This window comes from Tachyglossus aculeatus, chromosome X1 (genome assembly GCF_015852505.1).
Source record: "Tachyglossus aculeatus isolate mTacAcu1 chromosome X1, mTacAcu1.pri, whole genome shotgun sequence".
NCBI lineage: Eukaryota > Metazoa > Chordata > Mammalia > Monotremata > Tachyglossidae > Tachyglossus > Tachyglossus aculeatus.
In genome coordinates this window covers 25,059,139-25,079,181 of record NC_052101.1, presented here as the reverse complement: position 1 = coordinate 25,079,181, position 20,043 = coordinate 25,059,139, and the positions used below count along the sequence as shown (strand labels likewise).

General features: G+C 45.5%; 1 protein-coding gene across 4 annotated transcripts in view; it reads left to right on the top strand.

The window, feature by feature from the left end:
* The window catches only part of TENM2 (teneurin transmembrane protein 2), a 921,151-nt gene extending 901,627 nt beyond the window's left edge, over positions 1-19,524 (top strand). For all 4 annotated transcript variants that reach the window (XM_038772468.1, XM_038772467.1, XM_038772466.1 and 1 more), the window contains 5 exons: positions 30-265; positions 6,696-6,992; positions 9,270-10,884; positions 15,493-15,623; positions 18,255-19,524. In XM_038772468.1, the coding sequence (XP_038628396.1) occupies positions 30-265; positions 6,696-6,992; positions 9,270-10,884; positions 15,493-15,623; positions 18,255-19,016 (3,041 nt within the window). In that variant the 3' untranslated portion in view covers positions 19,017-19,524. The remainder of the gene's footprint in view (positions 1-29; positions 266-6,695; positions 6,993-9,269; positions 10,885-15,492; positions 15,624-18,254) is intronic.
* Positions 19,525-20,043: the final 519 nt, after the last annotated feature.

Here is a 20,043-nt window from a genome sequence, read left to right as displayed (position 1 = left end):
TGTTTTTTATTCTGATTGCATCTCTCCAGATCAAGTACGGAACAGCTACCAGCTCTGTAACAATGGCACCCTGAGAGTGATGTACGCCAATGGCATGGGCATCAGCTTCCACAGCGAACCCCATGTCCTCGCCGGCACTATCACCCCCACCATTGGGCGATGCAACATCTCCCTTCCCATGGAGAATGGCTTGAACTCCATAGAGTGGCGCCTGAGGAAAGAACAGATTAAAGGCAAAGTCACCATATTCGGCAGGAAGCTCCGGGTAAGTGATCTCCGGCATCACCGTGCCCTGAGTGAAATATCTGTGGCCCTGAGGTTGACAAGGAAGTTGGCTTTCCTTTGTGGAATCCCCTGACATGGAAGCTCCTGTAGGGCCGTGGACTCCCTCTGACTGACAGAACATCTAAGGTTAGGACACCTCAATTTTAGGCATCCTAACCCCTGCACTATACTCCCTTTCTCCTACTCTCCCATCTAGCTGGCCAAGCTTATTGTGCCTTCCCCTACCCATGCTGCCTCATCTACTGCTCTGCACTCTTCAGGTTTTCACTGAACTGGAGGTTTGTGTGATGTAGGCATCCTCTTTTCCTTTGCCTTTAGTCCTAATCCAAAGTCCACCATGGAAAGAAGCCTTTAATAGTAACTTCCTTTCAGGGGAAATTTGTTATCCATCCCCACCTCAGTCATATAGCAAGGCGTTTTGTGCTGTTTGGCCTCCCACCATGCGTTGCGCTGAGGTTTCCAGATTCAGTGTGACAGAATCAGAGCCAGGCAGCGGCGAAAAATTAAGATTCTCCTGTTGTCTCGCGAGTATCTATTATTCGACATTAGGTTATCAGTAGCGTTCCATGTTTTCCTGCCTCTGCTGGTATCTGCAGTTGCAAGCCTCTGTATCTTATGAAAGACAAAAATGGAATGAGATTAGTTGCTAAATCCTTAATGACTGGATTTCAGGGCTGTGTAATTGATTTTTGATATGCTGCTCTGTAGAAGTTGATTATAAGTAGTAATCGTCCCTTTTCTCTGGTAAATCAGCTGTGCATTTTGACTGAGTTTTCAAAATAAAGATAAATGTGGCCCTAAAGTAAAATGGCTATAATTCCAACTCTGAATATTAAAAACTTAATAGTGGTACTTGTGGTAATTAGCTGAAGTTCGACGCACAAGTCTTATAACTGAATCCCTGCCAGGGTTAGATTTGCTGGCATCATGTTTATGCAAATCAAAACACAGCTTTATCTATCAACACCTCAACATTTAATTGTCTGGTGTTAGTTCCTGTAACAATAATCACATATCCATTTAGCTCTCTTAAATGAAAATCACTATGAGATTATAACAGGTTGAGTGGACTGAAAATGTAATTTGAAAATGAGGGAGAAAGCATGGAATTTATTTGCATCTCATTTATTTTAATTCAGTCTCACAAACTGTTTGTTGAATAAAATAGAAGTAACTCCTGGAAATTGTCGGGGAGTTGAGAAAAGGAGGTGGAGAGGATTTAGCAAGGGGCTATGTGGGGATTGCTGATGAAAATTGGGGCTGTCATTTATTCTGATATGCATGTCCTTTTCTCAGCATGGAACTCCCTTCCTCCCTCAGCCTCTACCAAAATCCCATCCCTCCCCTGCTACGGAATTTTCCTGTCCAGGGACTTCTGCCAGGAGGCATTTCCTATCTAACTTCCCACCTTGTTGCTTGTTGCATTGTTACTTATGTAACTGCTCATATAGTGTTAATTTTTGTCATGCATATCTATTCTCTTACTCTTCTCCCTGTTGAACATATGACAGTATTGAGCTTGCTTGTGTTCCCCATTAGATTGCAAGTGCCTTGAGGTCGGGGATCTCTTCTTTTACTCCATTTTATGTTCCAAAGGAGCTTGGGCTCTGAATACCTTAGGCACTCATTAAATACTATGGATGATAGAGGATTCAGCAGAAATATTGGCCATTTATTGGGAAGATAGAATATGGTAGATGTTGACTGGATTCTCAAGACTATGAACCTCTTACAGAAGAAGTGGATCCTCTCAGCTCCAAGAATATTTCACCCTCCCATTTGTTGCCACTGCGGGCCCTCACATAATACGTGGATGCTGAAATTCCACGCTAAACTGGATCTATTTGTGAACAGATCTGTGGCCATTAATGGATTTCCTAGCCAGAGGTGGACAAGGAATTATTCCCTGGATAAGGATATTTCCAGGCAAGGTGTACCTATTAAACCTGCAGGGCCAGGAAACCAAGCCAAATGTTTCTAAAGTGTGTTCTGTCTGCCCAGTTTAAATGGTGATTAAGAAAGTTGACAAAATCATGGTTACAGGTAGAATTTTCTTATAATGACTGAGAGGGTTATTAGACTCAGGAAAGAGCATCTGGAATATCTTTTTCTCACGAGACTATTAAAATTTTGAGAGAAAATCCTGTTGGCATAGAGTTAGAGGATGGCAGGATAGGTTCTGAAACCCCCTTCCTGGCTTGATTTGGATTCTCAGCTGGGACGGGGTGACTTAAACAATACTGATTTCCAAGGTGAATTTAGGAACAGATGTGCCATGGGAATTGGTGATGTAGCCAGTTCCCCAATCAGCAGCTTTAATGCTAAGTGTCCAGTCCAATTATTATCGCAGCATTTATTAAGCACTTACTACACGCCACGTTCTGGGGTAGATACAAAATTATATGATCAGATATGGAGCTCACAATCCAAGAGGGAGGAATAGCAGGGATCTTACAGCATTTTACAGAAGGAACTGAGACACAGAGAGGTTGTGACTAATTGCCCCAGGTCACAAAGCCAGCCATGAGTAGAGCTAGCACTAGAACCCTGGCCTTGTGATTTCCAAACCCATGCTCTTGCCACTAGACAACACTGCCTGCCTGCCCTTCAGACCCCAGCTCCAGTTATTTACCAAGAGGAAGACCAGAGTAGCCATGATTGGGTCTGGAAGTAGTGTTGCAGCCATGTTTCCTTACCTGGTTCATTACTGAAACCTGAAAATGACTGCAATCTGCTTGGCTCCATCAAACTATCCAGTGGGAAATCCCATGTGGAGAGCTATTTTCAATAGTTTGCCTGCTGCAGGAAAAAAGCCCAGGGTAGAGAGCTGAGCTTTATTAACTGGGGAAGTCAGGTTGAGGAAAATATCCGATAATTAAAAATAATGACTTCCTTACAAACACAAGTGTCTTCATTTAGAAATTGGTTTCTCTGTCACTGAATTCCTACCAAGCAGGTCAGGGTGAAACTTTTACTGATTCTGGCAATAGAAAAGATTCAGAGTAACTTTTATGTTCTCTAGGAAGCCTCAAAGTTAATTTAAATATTTTTGATATGCAGTTTAATTCTGAATAGGAGAAAACATTGCTAAATTAAAGTCACTCCAAACTATGATCTGGAAACAAATTCCCAGGAACTAATGTACAGTCCCTCCTTTAAGTAGTCATTGCTGTCAAAAGATATCTAGCTTAAAGACCTTGCCTTTATTAATGGCACACTCATAATTAAAGTAGTTAAGAAGCCTTATTAGATTACAGCACTGGGCTGGATTTCTTGGCTCAGCTTCCAGCGAATTTCTCTTATTTAATCATTATCAGAAGTACTGGGCATTTTTCATTGAAATTTCACAGCTAAAAGTAAATCAGGATCATGCTAGTTCCAAGCAGGTACCATGAAGCCAATCTGCTCCCCCATCATGTACCTCATCAACAAATGCTCATCCTGGTGATTGGTCAAATTGTGATTTGACCAATCACCATTCTAAATAGCAATCAATTTAGTCAACCAGTACTATTTATTGAGTGCTTATTGTGTGCAGAACACTATAGGAAGCACTTGGGTGAATACAGTACAGTAGAGTTGGTAAACATGTTCCCTGCCCACAAGGAACTTACAGTCTAGAGGGGGAGACAGATATTAAAATAATTAGATTACGCATATGTGTATAAATGCTGTGAGGCTGTGTGTGGGGATGTGGTGTTACTGAGTGCCTTGCAAGTGTCTTTATTTTCCAGGAGCTTGGTGTGGTTTGGATGCTGCTTTTCTGTGACCTTTGCACAGCTGCAGAGATCCATGCATCTCAACTTCTTGTGGACGATGACATTATCCCTGAATTATAGGGGAGGCAGGAATATAGTGAGCATATTTCTTTGAGGTAGAGGAGGAGAGAGGTGAGATGTGTAAGAGAGATATTTGCAAACAACTTCGAGTCCTCAGTACCTGTTTGAGGAATTAACTTAGGGCAAGGGATTCACTGGCTGGGGGGTGGGGATGGGGAATATGCCGTTGTTAAAATGTTTGTAAAGGAAACTATCAGCTCATTGTTTTTGTGCTGAAAACTGGTATAACCAGCTGATAGGTGATGATAAGGTTAGTGTAAAGTGCTTCTCAGCTCCTCTGTGTTTAATGCCTGGCTCTCAGCATTGCCACACATTAGTCTGCATACTTCATTGTCTTTGGGCCCTGAGATAAAGAGGGAGATCCTCACCTGTCACTCTCCCTGTGCCAGATGTGTGACTTGTCCTGCTCTTCAATGTCCTGCCTAAGAGTTTCTGAGCTGACACTCGAGAGTTGGAAGTGTGGTCACAACTTGGGCCCCTTTTCATTAACTTTGATGCACCCTCTAGACCACTCACTATTACCTGTCAATCAATTAATCAGTGGTATTTATTGAGTGCCTACTGTGTACAGAGCACTGGATGACTACTACTAGACCACAATCCCTGCCTTCAGTGAGTTGACAATCTAGTGGGGCTTTAGCTGTGTTTAACAGGAATCCAGCTTCTCCCCTCACCATAAAAATCAACTACTAATAATAACGCTAATAATAACAGTGGTGGCTTGTATTAAATGCTTATTATGTGAGAAGTATTTCATTCATTTGTTGATTCAATCATAGTTATTGAGTGCTTACTGTGTGCAGAGCACTGTACTAAGTGCTTGGAAAGTACAGGTCGGCAACATATAGAGATGGTCCCTACCCAGGAATGGGCTCACAGTCTAGAAGGGGGAGACAGACAACAAAACAAAACATGTAGACAGGTGTCAAAATCGTCAGAACAAAGAGAATTACAGCTACATGCACATCATTAACAAAATAAATAGAATAGTAAATATGTACAAGTAAAATAAATCTGTACAAATATATACAAGTGCTGTGGGGAAGGGAAGGAGGTAGGGCGGGGGGGATGTGGAGGAGGAGAGGAAAAAGGGGGCTCAGTCTGGGAAGGCCTCCTGGAGGAGGTGAGCTCTCAGTAGGGCTTTGAAGGGAGGAAGAGAGCTAGTTTGGCGGATGTGTGGAGGGTGGGCCTTCCAGGCCAGGGGAAGGATGTGGGCCGGGGGTCGACGGCGGGACAGGCGAGAAAGAGGTCCAGTGAGGAGGTTAGCGGCAGAGAAGCGGAGCGTGCAGGCTGGGCTGTAGAAGAAGAGAAGGGAGGTGAGGTAGGAGGGGGTGAGGGGATGGAGAGCCTTGAAGCCGAGAGTGAGGAGTTTTTGCCTGATGCATAGGTTGACAGGCAGCCACTGGAGATTTTTGAGGAGGGGAGTAACATGCCCAGAGCATTTCTGTACAAAGATAATTTGGGCAGCAGAGTGATGTATGGTACTACTATATGGGCTAGATAATCAGGTCAGATACAGTCCCTGTCTTATTTCTAACCTTTACTCCTGGACAGCATTTTCTTGGCATTTTTACTGATTCTGACTGAAATCATTACAAATAAATAGTAAAATCCTGCTAGAAATCTTAGAATATAAGCCATTATTGTAAGTGAAATACTTTATTTAATAAACATGAGTCAGTCAAATCATACCAGAGTGATCAAGACCAAGCATTTTTAAATACATAATTTTCCCCAGAGAAACAGAAATGGACAATAAAACGTTTGGGAACATATATTCTTTATTTTATTTTGATTTTAACTGAAAGCTAAATTAACAAACAAAAAAGTTAAGAACTGAAAAGGAAACTAAGCTCCAGGGTAACTATGAACTTCTAGACTGTAAGCCCGTTGTTGGGTAGGGACCATCCCTATATGTTGCCGAGTTGTACTTCCCAAGCGCGCAGTACAATGCTCTGCACATAGTAAGCGCTCAATAAATACTATTGAATGAATGAATGAACTGCACACCGGTGGCTAAACACTGCAGAAAGCCCCACCATCATCATCATCATCAATGGTATTTATTGAGCCCTTATTGTGGACAGAAAGCAATGTACTAAGCACTTGCTAGAGTACAGTACAACAGAGTTGGTAGGCATGTGCCCTGCTTGCAACAAGCTTACAGCCTAGACAGGAAGACAGGCAGAATGGCAGCAAGCCCAGAATTTGTATGAGGAACATCCAGCTGAATGAAGGGAATTTCTGGAGAAATGGTATTTAGAGAAAATCCAGTATTTACCTGTACGCCAATTCTGTCCTTAGTTCCGTGCTTTCTGAGACGTTGGGGCCTACCTGGATAAAGAAGAGCAGAACTTGGAAGGAAGTTAGCAGGTCAGAGTAGTTGACAGTCAGTCAGTCAATCAATCAATCAGTAATATTTATGGAGCTCTTACTCTATGCAGAGCAATGTTCTAAGGGTCTGAAAGAGTATAATAGAGCTAGTAGGCATGATCCCTGCCCTCAAGTAACTTACAGTGTAGCCGGTAATCTTTTGATTTGTTAATCAAGGATTCCTTGTATTTTCCTCAGGTTCATGGAAGAAACCTGCTGTCCATTGACTATGACAGGAACATCCGTACGGAGAAAATCTACGATGATCATCGGAAATTCACTCTGCGGATAATATATGACCAACTGGGTCGTCCTTTCCTCTGGCTCCCCAGCAGCGGGCTGGCTGCCGTCAACGTCTCCTATTTCTTCAACGGGCGGCTGGCTGGCCTCCAGCGCGGCGCCATGAGCGAGAGGACAGATATTGACAAACAAGGCAGGATCATCTCACGCATGTTTGCCGACGGGAAGGTGTGGAGTTACACATATCTCGAGAAAGTAGGTGAACCACTTATTCTTTGAAATGTGCTGCAGGAGCTCTAGTGAAAAGAACCATTAGCTAGGTATTCTGACCTTCCTAAAATTCTTTGCCTTCATAATTAAGCCGCATTGCTCCAAATCTGTGACATCGGTGGAGGGTCTCTCTCCCCAGCCCATAAATCTGAAGGAACATGTCATTTATGGTTCAAAATTGCTATTTCCATAAAAAGCATTAGGCCACTAGGTAATCATAGGAAAGGGCACAATCTTATTCCAGAACCACCTCAGTGGCCCCGGATTTCCCTTCTAATCATTATTTATGAAGTAGACATGCAGTTATTCATTTCCAGTTAGCTCTGAATTAAGCCATTAGGATTAAGGAGTGCCTGTAGTATCCCAGCACATGATGTTGGCCTGTTCAGGCTGTTGTCATGAACAGGTGGTCTTGGCGGCATATTCCTTGGCTTTGAGCACAGCCCACCACTTTAAGATAAATCACAGAAGCTCCTACCACTGAAGGACTGAGACTGAAAATTAATCCCTGGCATTCAATTTGGGGTGGTACAAGTGTCCAGCAAGTGGTAGTGGCATGCTGTCCTCCTGTTCTCTTCCTTCTCCTCCTCCCCTTTCTCCACCATTTCCTCCTTGCATTCTAAGGAGGAGGGAGGGGAGGGCAGGAAGGAAGAGAGGGGTTACCGTAACAACAGTTATCCCTGCCCTAGAGGATCTTACAATCTAATGAATCAGTAAAAGAGTGCAATAAGGAGAAAAATAAGGGGAGAAGAAGGAAAGATGCATGGGCTGTTCCCCCCTAGACTGTAAGCTTACTGTGGGCAGAGAGAACATAATCATAAGTGTACTTAGTCGTGTTGGCATAGGGCCCCAGCTTCAGCTCTCTCTTGGTCACCCTCCCCATGCTGTCGTACTGCACCGTCATCCAGTACATGAGGGAGCGGAATATCTCATATTGCACCTCCTTAATGCGCCCGTGGGTGTCGAAGTGCTTGCTCAGGGTCATCACGGCGGTGGTGATGATTTGGTTACTGTGTGCTCAGAACACACTAAACACTCAATAAATACCATTAACTGATTGATTGATTAAGGTCTGCTCCTCTTTGCCTCGCCAAGGCTTAGACCATGGAAAACTTTAACCTATAAATTAAGATTTTGTGTTTTATAGATTTAGGGTTTTTTTCCCCTAAAGACCAGCCCAGTAATCTGGAGTGGCACCAGGCCCTTCATTATGGTACAGACGCACAGTTAGCCAATCTGAACGTGGTCCCCACCCTGTGAAAAGTCGGCGGCCAGATGAGAGATAACCTCTTGAAGAGATATCTCTTGAGAACAAATGGTATCTCTGGTCTGCTGGAGATGGGTCTTAGCCAAGTATTCTTTGGCCCGATTCCTTCTGGGCCAGGGCTGTGGGAATGTTCCAAAGACAGAGACTTTCGCCTCAAATCCCAGGGCAACTTCCTTCCTCAAATAGTAGCTTGGAGAACCTCAACACCACTCCAGATTCTGGCTGGAAGTCTGAGTTATTAATTGATCTCTGTCAAGGGCCCTTGAAGTCCCTTGGTGACTGTTCCATGCAGTAAAAGCATGTAAGTGTGCGTCACTGGAATGAATGAACAATGGGGAGCCTGTGAGTCCTCTTTCCTAGAGAGTCTTAAGATTAGGATAGCCACCCCATCTCTCTGGCTGACTTAATTCTAGCCCTGCAGTCTACTCAGCCAGCCAAGGTGACTCTAGTGCTCTTTAACAGACCGGGGATTCTGGGAGAGATGTTTTCTTTTCCCAGGGGTGAGGAAGAGTGGAGTGCAATTTAGAATTAAAACACAAAAACGCTTTACCATCTAGTGAGGAGAAGCAGTGTGGTCTAGTGGATAGAGCATGGGCCTTGGCGTCAGAAGGTCGTGGGTTTTAATCCCGACCACCACGTATCTGCTAGGTGGCCTTGGGCAAGCCACTTCACTTCTAAGTGCCTCAGTTACCTCATCTGTAAAATGGATATTAAGACTGTGAGCCCCAGGCAGGACAGGGACTGTGTCCATCTGATTTGCTTGTATCTACCCCAGCGCTTAGTGCAGTGTCTGGCAAATAGTAAGCGATTAACAAATAGTGCATACAGTAAGCGCTGAATAAATACAATCGAATGAATGAATGAATATTTATTTATGCTTGAGATAAGAATCATATAATAATAATAATCTCAAGCGCGCGTAAATTTTTGTCACCAGCGTCCCGCCACCCTGAGAGCCATCCCAATTTTCCTTCTTCTTTGTGCTTTTCCAACAGTCGATGGTTCTCCTGCTACAGAGCCAGAGGCAGTACATCTTCGAATACGATTCCTCAGACCGGCTCCAGGCGGTCACCATGCCCAGCGTGGCCCGGCACAGTATGTCCACTCACACCTCCATAGGCTACATAAGGAATATCTACAATCCTCCTGAGAGCAATGCTTCGGTGATCTTTGATTTCAGCGACGACGGCAGGATTTTAAAAACATCTCTCTTGGGAACCGGGCGGCAAGTGTTCTACAAGTACGGGAAGCTCTCCAAGCTGTCCGAGATCGTCTATGACAGCACCGCGGTCACCTTTGGCTATGATGAGACCACGGGGGTTTTGAAAATGGTAAACCTCCAAAGCGGTGGGTTTTCCTGTACCATCCGCTATCGAAAAATCGGCCCCCTCGTGGACAAGCAGATCTACAGGTTCTCGGAAGAAGGCATGGTCAATGCCAGATTCGATTACACCTACCACGACAACAGCTTTCGGATCGCGAGCATCAAACCCGTCATAAGCGAGACCCCTCTGCCGGTGGATCTCTACCGCTACGACGAGATCTCTGGCAAAGTGGAACACTTCGGCAAGTTCGGCGTCATCTACTACGACATCAACCAAATCATCACCACCGCCGTGATGACCCTGAGCAAGCACTTCGACACCCACGGGCGCATTAAGGAGGTGCAATATGAGATGTTCCGGTCCCTCATGTACTGGATGACGGTGCAGTACGACAGCATGGGGAGGGTGACCAAGAGAGAGCTGAAGCTGGGGCCCTATGCCAACACGACTAAGTACACTTATGATTACGATGGGGATGGGCAGCTCCAGAGCGTGGCAGTGAACGACAGGCCCACGTGGCGCTACAGCTACGACCTCAACGGGAACCTCCACCTGCTGAACCCGGGGAACAGCGTGCGGCTCATGCCCCTGCGCTACGACCTCAGGGACAGGATCACCCGCCTGGGGGACGTGCAGTACAGAATCGACGACGACGGCTTCCTGAGCCAACGGGGCTCGGATGTCTTTGAGTACAACTCGAAGGGTCTCTTGACCAGAGCATACAACAGAGCCAGTGGGTGGACCGTTCAGTACCGTTACGACGGTGTGGGAAGGAGGGCTTCCTGCAAAACCAACCTGGGCCATCACCTGCAATACTTCTACGCCGACCTCCACAACCCCACCCGGATGACCCACGTCTACAACCATTCCAACTCGGAGATCACCTCACTCTACTACGACCTGCAGGGCCATCTCTTCGCCATGGAGAGCAGCAGCGGGGAGGAGTACTACGTGGCCTCGGACAACACCGGCACCCCGTTGGCCGTGTTCAGCATCAACGGCCTTATGATCAAGCAGTTGCAGTACACGGCTTACGGAGAGATCTACTACGACTCCAACCCCGACTTCCAGCTGGTCATTGGCTTCCACGGAGGGCTCTACGACCCTCTGACCAAGTTAGTCCACTTCACTCAGAGAGACTATGATGTCCTGGCGGGGCGATGGACTTCTCCGGATTATACCATGTGGAGGAATATCGGGAAAGAGCCTGCCCCATTCAACCTGTACATGTTCAAGAGCAACAATCCTCTGAGCAACGAGTTGGATTTAAAGAACTATGTGACAGGTGGGTGAGGAAGCCATCTAAGCTGCCCTTCGGGCTTCTGGCCTAGCCATTTCTAGGGAGGGAAAGGCAGAGACCTGTTTGAAACTGATGTCACGCTGCTGGGGGGCGTTCTCAGAGCTGAAGTCCTTGGTTAGCAAAGTTGACCCTGTTCCCAGAGCATGGTGGAAAGGGCCTGATAGTTGAAATAGGCCCCAGGAGAAGCAGTGTTGCCTAGTGGATAGAGCATGCGTCTGGGTACTAATGCCGGTTCCTCCACCGGTCTGCCGTGTGATTTTGGACAGGTCACTTGACTTCTCTGTGCCCCGGTTACTTCATCTGTAAAATGGGGATTAAGACTGTGAACCTCGTGTGGGATATGGATTGTGTGTAACCTGATTAGCTTGTTTCTATCCCAGCACTTATTACAGTGCTTGGCATGTAGTAAGCGCTTTAATGAATAGCATGAAAAAGGGCCTGATTGTTTGTTCCTAGGCCCCAGAAAATCATCATAATTTGGATCCCCATTCCATGAGCAAGTCAAAAGATGGAGAGAGTTGATCTTTAAAAAATGAAAAGCAGACCTAGTCCCTGAATCAGAAGCATGCTTGCTTTCTCCTGCTTCCCTGAATTAGGGTGGATCCTGGGCACTTCTGAATTAAGCCACTAGTGTGGCTACCTCTGAGAGGCCTGAGGCTTTTGGAAGCCCATCTGCAGAGTGACAAGGGGAGAGAACTCTAAATCAATTTAGACTCAGCGTATGTTGAGTTTGGGAGAAACTTTTAACCTCATCTCAATTAGTACTAATTTGCTACCTTAGAGCATCACACAGTAGTTGAACTAACTGCTAACAATTTAAAAAAGAAGAGGCAATTAAGATGTAAGAACCAAATTCTCTAAGAACCAAATTCACAACATCCTATAATTAAGGGCAACCATACTCTCCCAGTGTGAGTGAGTTTCCAACTGCCCACTCCCAGGCAAGGAATGGTCTTGTCTAAAAAGAGCTCCGCTACATACATCTGGTAACAGTCATCCTCTTGGGGTGTGGACCCGTGTGAGAAGGGGTGGCGAGGATTCTGAAGGCAGGCCCACCCCCTTGCATTTCCATTTTGGGAGCTAATGGGTGGTCTTCCCAACATTCTTTGGGTGCTCTGCCATTTCAAAATGTTCTTATTGTGGTTTGCCCAAAATGATATTATCCTTGCAAACATTAATTCACCGAAGAAAGCGGAGTTAAGCGAACTGCCAGGTGGTGAAGCCTGATAAGAAAGGTGTTTATTAGTGAGTAGGAACAAACTGCATCTCCCTCCCCATCTTGGGCCCTGTGGAGTCATGGGTTTAGAAAACCCCACATATTCTTTAGCAAAGAAGTTGGATTTGGTAGGGTTTAATTTTCTTAAGTGAGAAGGAAGGCATAACCTTCCTCTCACATCAGCTTCTTCCCATATTTACACTTAACACCTGAAGATGCTTTGTTGACAGCATTTTCTGGGGAAAGAGAATTTCTCTGACTGGGTAATCGCATGCTGTGAAGAACATTAGAAGAGAGGAATAATGAACTATTAAGATGAGCCGGAGTCTCCACTTTATACTTAAATGACTGCTGCTTCATCAGATTGTTTAGGTATACCTTATACTACAACGTTAACACCTATTAAATCAGACCGTGGGCTGGATTGGTGCTGTCTGGCACCAGCTGAAGCAGCCCCTTACGTAAAATGCAACTTGAGCATTTATGATCCAATTGGACTTCTGAGATCAAACCACATTAACAGCTTTAGAGAAATACAGTCAATTGCAAGAATTGTCGCTCTTCAGAGTTTTCAGCAATCTCCTGTGTATTTTCCCCCAAAAGAGAGTCTAAATACCACACATATAGACCTTGAAATGGCTCAACTTCTTGCTACAAAGAAGGTGTATTCTGTCTGGGGAAACCTCTAAAGACAGAAGGGTCCTCAGCAGGATAAGTAATCTTTGATGAGTCCATTAGAGTCAAGGTCCTTCCTGCTGTGTGAATAGGCTCTCAGCCAGAAAGCTGTTTCTAAGAGTGAGAGTTTATTCTTAAATCTGATTTTTCCCTCTTTATTTTCCCTACCTGGAGCACAGAGAAAGACTGGGTGCTGGCTGCTTCGCTCTGGAGATGGCAAGAACTAGACCACTTTCCACAGTCCTTAGGGATTAGAGATACCATACCCAATGTGGGCAGTAGTGTTTGAATAACAGCATGGGCTAGTGGATAGAGTACCAGCCTGGATGGCTCTGCCACTTGTCTACTGTGTGATCTTGGGCAGGTCGCTTCACCTCTCTGTGCCTCAATTGCCTCATCTGGAAAATGGGGATTAAGAATGTGAGCCCCATGTGGGACATGTACTGTGTTCAAACCTGTGTCTATCCCAAAGCTTAGTACAGTTCCTGGCACACAGCAAGTGCTTAACAAATATGGTAAAGAAAAAATAATAATACATAATTGGGGCCTCAAAGTGCTTCCTTAGTGACAAGGAGCTGTGACCCTCTCCAAGAGGGAGGGAGAGGAGAGAAGCAAGTAGTGATGAGGTGGTTTCATCAGACTTCTCTCCCTTCTTCCTCTTTATGACCACATCCAGCAGATGCTTCTGCTGGGGCTTCCTTTATTCAGACCATTTTCCCTAGATGGATTGTGCCTCTGGAATTGATTTCCCTGATTGGTTCTAGACTGTAAGCTCCTCGTGCTCTCCCAAGTGCTTATTAGTACAGTGCTCTGCACACAGTAAGTGCTCAATAAATAAATAATAAAATAAAATTCTGGTATTCGTTAAGTGCTTCCTATGTGCCAGGCACAGTACTAAGCACTGGGGTAGATACAAGGAAATTGGGTTGTCCCACATAGGGCTCACAGTCTTAATCCCCATTTTACAAATGAGGTCATTGAGGCACAGAGAAGTGAAATGACTTGCCCAAGGGAACACAGCACACAAGTGGCAGAGCCAAGATTAGAACCCAGTTCCTTCTGGCTCTATCCACTACACCATGATGCTTCCCACTAAGCCACACTGCTTCCCACGAGGCCAGGCTGCTTCCCACTAAGTCTCACTGGTGAATTGATTGGTTGTCAGATTCCCCAAATATCTACAAATATCAAATGTCTGCCTAAGAAAGAAACAATGTGGTCTGATCCACATTCAGTGTGGAGCACAGTCCTGGGAGTCAGAAGGACTTGGGTTCTAATCCCAGCTCTGCCGCCTGTCTGCTGTGTGACCTTGGGCAAATCACTTAACTTCTCTGGGCCTCAGTTACCTCATCTGTAAAATGGGGATCAAGAGTGTGAGCCTCATGTGGGATAGGGACTGAATCCAATCTGATTAATTTGTATAATAATGATGATATTTGTTAAGCTCTGTGTACCAAGCACAGTTCTAAGCACTGGATTATAATGGTATTTAAGCATTTACTATGTGTCAAGCACTGTTCTAAGCAAGGTAATCAGGTTGTCCCACGTGGGGCTCACAGACTTAATCCCCGTTTTACAGATGAAGTAACAGAGGCACATAGAGGTTATTTACCGAAGGTCACACAGCAGACAAATGGTGGAGCTGGGATCAGAACCACGACCTCTGACTCCCAAGCCTGTGCGCTTGCCATGAGGCCATGCTGCTACTTTACAGGATCTGCAGTATCTACCCCATTGCTTTGAACAGTGACTGGTACATAGTAAATACTTAACAAGTACCACAAGTACCACCTCCATATCAAACAAAGACTTCCCACTGTTCGCTTTAAAGCTCTCTATCTCCTTGCCCCCTCCACCTTACCTCCCTTCTCGCCTCCATTCCAGCCCACACACTCTGCTCCTCTGGTGCTAAATTTCTCACTGCACCTTGATCTTGCCTGTCTCCCCGCGGACCCCCAGCCATGTCCTACCTCCGGCCTGGAATGCCCTCCCTCCTCAAATCCACCAAGCAATCACTCTTCCCCCCTTCAAAGCCTTACTGAAGGTGCATCTCCTCCAAGAGGCCTTCCTAGACTGTCCCCTTTTCCTCAGCTCCCCTTCCACATCACAATTCTCTCCCTTTGCTCTTCCCACCCTCTTCCCACCCCACAGCACTTATGTTTATAAGTAGAAATCTGTAATTCTGTTTATTTATATTGAGACCTGTTTACTTGTATTGATGTCTGTCTCCTCCCCTCTAGACTGTGAGCCTGTTGTGGGCAGGGATTGTCTCTCTTTATTGCTGTACTTTCCAAGCACTTAGTATAGTGTTCTGTATACAGTAAGCGCTTAGAGAAGCAGTGTGGCTCAATGGAAAGAGCACGGGCTTGGACGTCAGAGGTCATGGGTTCAAATCCCGACTCTGCCAATTGTCAGCTGTGTGACCTAGGGCAAGTCACTTAACTTCTCTGGGCCTCAGTTACCTCATCTGTAAAATGAGCCCCACGAGGGACAACCTGATCACCTTGTATCCTCCCCAGCGCTTAGAACAGTGCTTTGCACATAGTAAGCGCTTAACAAATGCCATCATCGTTATTATTATTATTATATTAATAAATATGAATGAATGAATGAATGAACAATCTGTGAGTCCAAATGCCCAGAGACACCACTACTGTTCATTCACCCTGGTTTTCCTAACTTCACTTTATTTTTAATTGCAGATGTGAAAAGCTGGCTTGTGATGTTTGGATTTCAGCTCAGCAACATCATCCCTGGCTTCCCGAGGGCCAAAATGTATTTTGTACCTCCCCCTTATGAATTGTCAGAGAGTCAAGCAAGTGAGAATGGACAGGTAAGTAGAGCTTCTGATTAACTAGAAATTATTATCGATTGTTATTTCCCAGAGTAAATTTGTCCACACATAATGAGGCAAGCATCATTAACCAAGTACTGAAAACTATAATCGTATTGAAGTTAAAATCCGGTGGTTATGTGACATATCCAGAAGGGTTTTTTATTTTCTCATTGTTTATGTCACAAATAGAATTGCGGGGCACTTGATTGAATATTAGAGGAAGGGGTCATTTTACAAAGAGTACAAGGGAAGTGTTTAAAATGAGGTACCAAATCCTGTACCTCTCCAGGGAAGTGAATGTCAACCTCACCTGTCTGATATGGACCATCTTTCTTGCCTACCTAGATTATTACTTTAATTGAGGTATCATTATCTGTTCAGTGTATACCCTTGAGTTGCTACTTGATTAACAATGGCACAGGGAAATCTTGAGGTAACTTACCATCTGTTCTACCTAGAAGATCACAACCCTTTCGGCTTTTATGGGGAGTAATAAAACTGTGGCTTGCAGTTACTGTTCCATTAAGGCACATTTTTATGTCCCACATAAAACCTCGGTATTTCATGGTTAAAAATTTATAGAAGTAGAGTTTTTGAAAGACTCTGTATTTTCTCCTTCCAAAAGGGGCAGAGAGAGGTAGGGTTTGATTTTGAAACTGAAATAATGGCATCATGATGATTAGAACTTTGGCAGTTTTTGGAAAACAGTCTCACTTGTCATCATCAGATCCTGTCTCAGTAGTTGGGTCCAGAAGGGGTATAGAATGAGAAGCAGTGAGGCCTAGTGGATAGAGCACAGGCTTGGGAATCAGAAGGACCTAGGTTCTAATTCTGGCCTTGCCACATGTCTGCTGTGTGACCTTGGGCAAGTCAGTTACCTCACTATAAAAGGAGGATTAAGACTGTGAACCCCACTGGGGGACATGGACCGTGTCCAATCTGATTTGCTTATATCTACCACAGGGCTTAATACAGCCCCTGGCACATAGTAAGCGCTTAACAAATGCCATTAAAAAAATAATTAGCAGTGTGAAGTGTTGCCGGTGTTTTTGCTTCTGCTGGTAGATGCGCCACTGGGAGATTGTTGCTGTGCTGGGGTGCAGTGGGGCCTTTTGGAAAGGGCATCCTGGGCCTCTCAAACAGAGCTCAGTTAATTCCTCCAGCAATGCACCCTTTCCCCCTGGTTCTTATCATAGACTATTGATTCTAAAAATTGTCCAGTGGCACTGGCCGGAGACCAGCCCTGGGACAGACGTGGAAGGTGGGCGCTCAGCACTCTGCCACTCACTGTGCCATTTCAGAGCCAAAAAGAACTCTGACTCTGGGCAGGAGAGAGTGTCAGAATCATCATCACACAGCGTCAGCTGTGTGACTTTGGGCAAGTCACTTAACTTCTCTGAGCCTCAGTTACCTCATCCGTAAAATGGGGATGAAGACTGTGAGCCCCCCGTGGGACAACCTGATAATAATAATAATAATAATAATGGCATTTATTAAGCGCTTACTATGTGCAAAGCACTGTTCTAAGTGCTGGAGGGATACAAGGTGATCAGGTTGTCCACGTGGGGCTCACAGTCTTCATCCCCATTTTACAGATGAGGTAACTGAGGCATAGAGAAGTTAAGTGACTTGCCCAAAGTCACACAGCTGACAAGTGGCGGAGCCGGGATTTGAACCCACGACCTTTGACTCCAAAGCCCGGGCTCTTGTCACTGAGCCACGCTGCTTCTATCTGATCACCTTGTAACCTCTTCAGCGCTTAGAACAGTGCTTTGCACATAGTAAGTGCTTAATAAATACCATCATTATTATTGTTATTATTATCTAAGATGGCTGTCATACAAGCCATTAATGAATAGCAACTCTTTATTTATGCTACTTCTTAAGTGCTTACTATGTGCCAGGTCCTGCACTGAGCGCTGGGGTAGACACAAGCTAATCAGATTGGACTCAGTCCATGTCCCACCTGGAGCGCAAAATCATAATTCCCATCTTATAGATGAGGTAACTGAAGCACAGAGAAGTTAAGTGGCTTGCCTAAAATCTCCCAGCAGACCAGTGGCAGAGTTGGGATTAGAACTCAGGTCCTTCTGACTCCCATGCTCTAGCCACCAAGCCATGCAGCTTCCCTTATTGTGTCTTGAGGGATGCCTGTGGAGGCGGCCTTTTTTAAAAATGAGTTATCTGCTTTTCTAAAATCCCAGGAGCCCTGAGCCCTTGACCCTAACAGCCGGGCAGCTGAAGAGCTGATTTTCTAAGGAAACCATTCTCCTCACTGTGCCATGTTTGGCTGCTCTGGGCATCTGCGTCAGCATGGGTTTAATAGGGAGGGGAGGGATATGTGCTTCCAGTTACCCTTAACTTAACCAATCAATCAGTCGATCAGTAGTATTTATTGAGTACTAATTGTGTGCAGAGCACATGGGAGAGTACAGTAGAACCGAGTTGGTAGAAACATTCCCTGCCCACAAGGAGCTCTCAGTCTAGAGAAGAGGGAGACAGCCACTTAAAGAAAGAAAGAAATCATGGCTCCGAACATAAGTCCATACCATTTAGCATCATTTCCATGAGATTCGAGCCACTCCGTAAGCAGCCCCCTCAGCTGTTTGGGTTTCATTTTCCCCACAGCTCATCACCGGCGTCCAGCAGACCACAGAGAGACACAATCAGGCATTCATGGCGCTGGAGGGCCAGGTCATCTCCAAACGCCTCCACGCCAGCGTCCGAGAGAAAGCCGGACACTGGTTTGCCACGACCACTCCCATCATTGGGAAAGGCATTATGTTCGCCATCAAGGAAGGGCGCGTGACCACGGGCGTGTCCAGCATCGCCAGCGAGGACAGCCGGAAAGTGGCCTCGGTGCTCAACAATGCCTACTACCTGGAAAAGATGCACTACAGCATCGAGGGCAAGGACACCCATTACTTCGTCAAGATCGGCTCCTCCGACGGCGACCTGGTCACCCTGGCCGTGACCAGCGGGCGGAAGGTGCTGGACAGTGGGGTGAACGTGACTGTATCCCAGCCCACCCTGCTGGTCAACGGGAGGACTCGAAGGTTTACAAATATTGAGTTCCAGTACTCCACGCTGCTGCTCAACGTCCGCTACGGCCTCACCCCCGACACCTTCGATGAAGAAAAGGCAAGAGTGCTCGACCAGGCCCGGCAGAGAGCCCTGGGGGTGGCCTGGGCCAAGGAGCAGCAGAGAGCCCGCGACGGCCGAGAGGGGAGCCGCTTGTGGACTGACGGAGAGAAGCAGCAGCTCCTGAGCGCGGGAAGGGTGCAAGGCTATGAGGGATACTATGTACTTCCTGTGGAGCAATACCCAGAGCTTGCAGACAGTAGCAGCAACATCCAGTTTTTAAGACAGAATGAAATGGGAAAGAGGTAACAAATTAATCTGCTGCCATCCTTGCACGGATGGCTCAGTAGACATAACTGTTATCTCCTCTCCTAAGGAGATGAAGACCTAAACGGGGCACTAGGCTGAGCTGCTTTGGGATAGCGAGTGGCAAGAAAGCTCACATTTTTTGAGTTCAAATGCTACTGTCCGAGAGAGACTTCCCACGTCCTGAAGTGGACTAAAGCCTGACTGAAAACTCACCAGAAAATTTCTACTCAAGTTCCCCTAAAATATTACCCACTTGTTCTGGGTCCAAGGAAAATTGACAAAAAATTCAAAAGGAAAAAAAAAAAATAAAGAAATAAGGAAGGCCTCATATTGTATTACCTCACTCCATTCACACGTGAGAAAACTTTGAGAAATCCGCGAGGGCCAGCTTTACCAGACCAGCTGATGAAAACCATTCGGACCGCTTGTTTGATAAACACTCCAGAAGTTTTCATTTAAGCAAACTACAGGTGCATTTAAAACATGACTTTGGGGTGATTTGTGTGTAGCAACCGGGGTTGGGGGGGCGGGGAAAGTGAAAGAGTGAGCACTGGAAATACTTTAAAAGAAAATAAATACAAGGATAAAGAGAAATTACCATCCAATATGAAAGAGAGGAGATCATAACGTCCTGCACTTGCTGTTGGGTTCCGCATCCGCCGGACCCAAGCTAATTTATTCGAGGAGGGCAGAGTGTAAAGTTCAATTCAAAATGGTGGCTATAATCACTACAGATAAATTTCATACTCTGTTTGTCTTTGAAGATTCCATTGTGGACAGTATAACAGTTACAGGGTGTAGTCTGTTTAGATTCAGTAGTTTGTTGGTATCAGTTCCAGTAGAGGTGTGGGCATATTGTGTCACTCTTTTGCAAACGGGCACCAGTTCAGATCACCCTGTACATACATAAGCCGCAAGGCACGATCACTGTTTCAGATTTAAAATTATTAGTGTGTTTGTTTGGTCCAGAAACTGAGACAATCACATGGCAGTCACCACGAGGAGCGAAAAAAAAAAAAATAAAGTC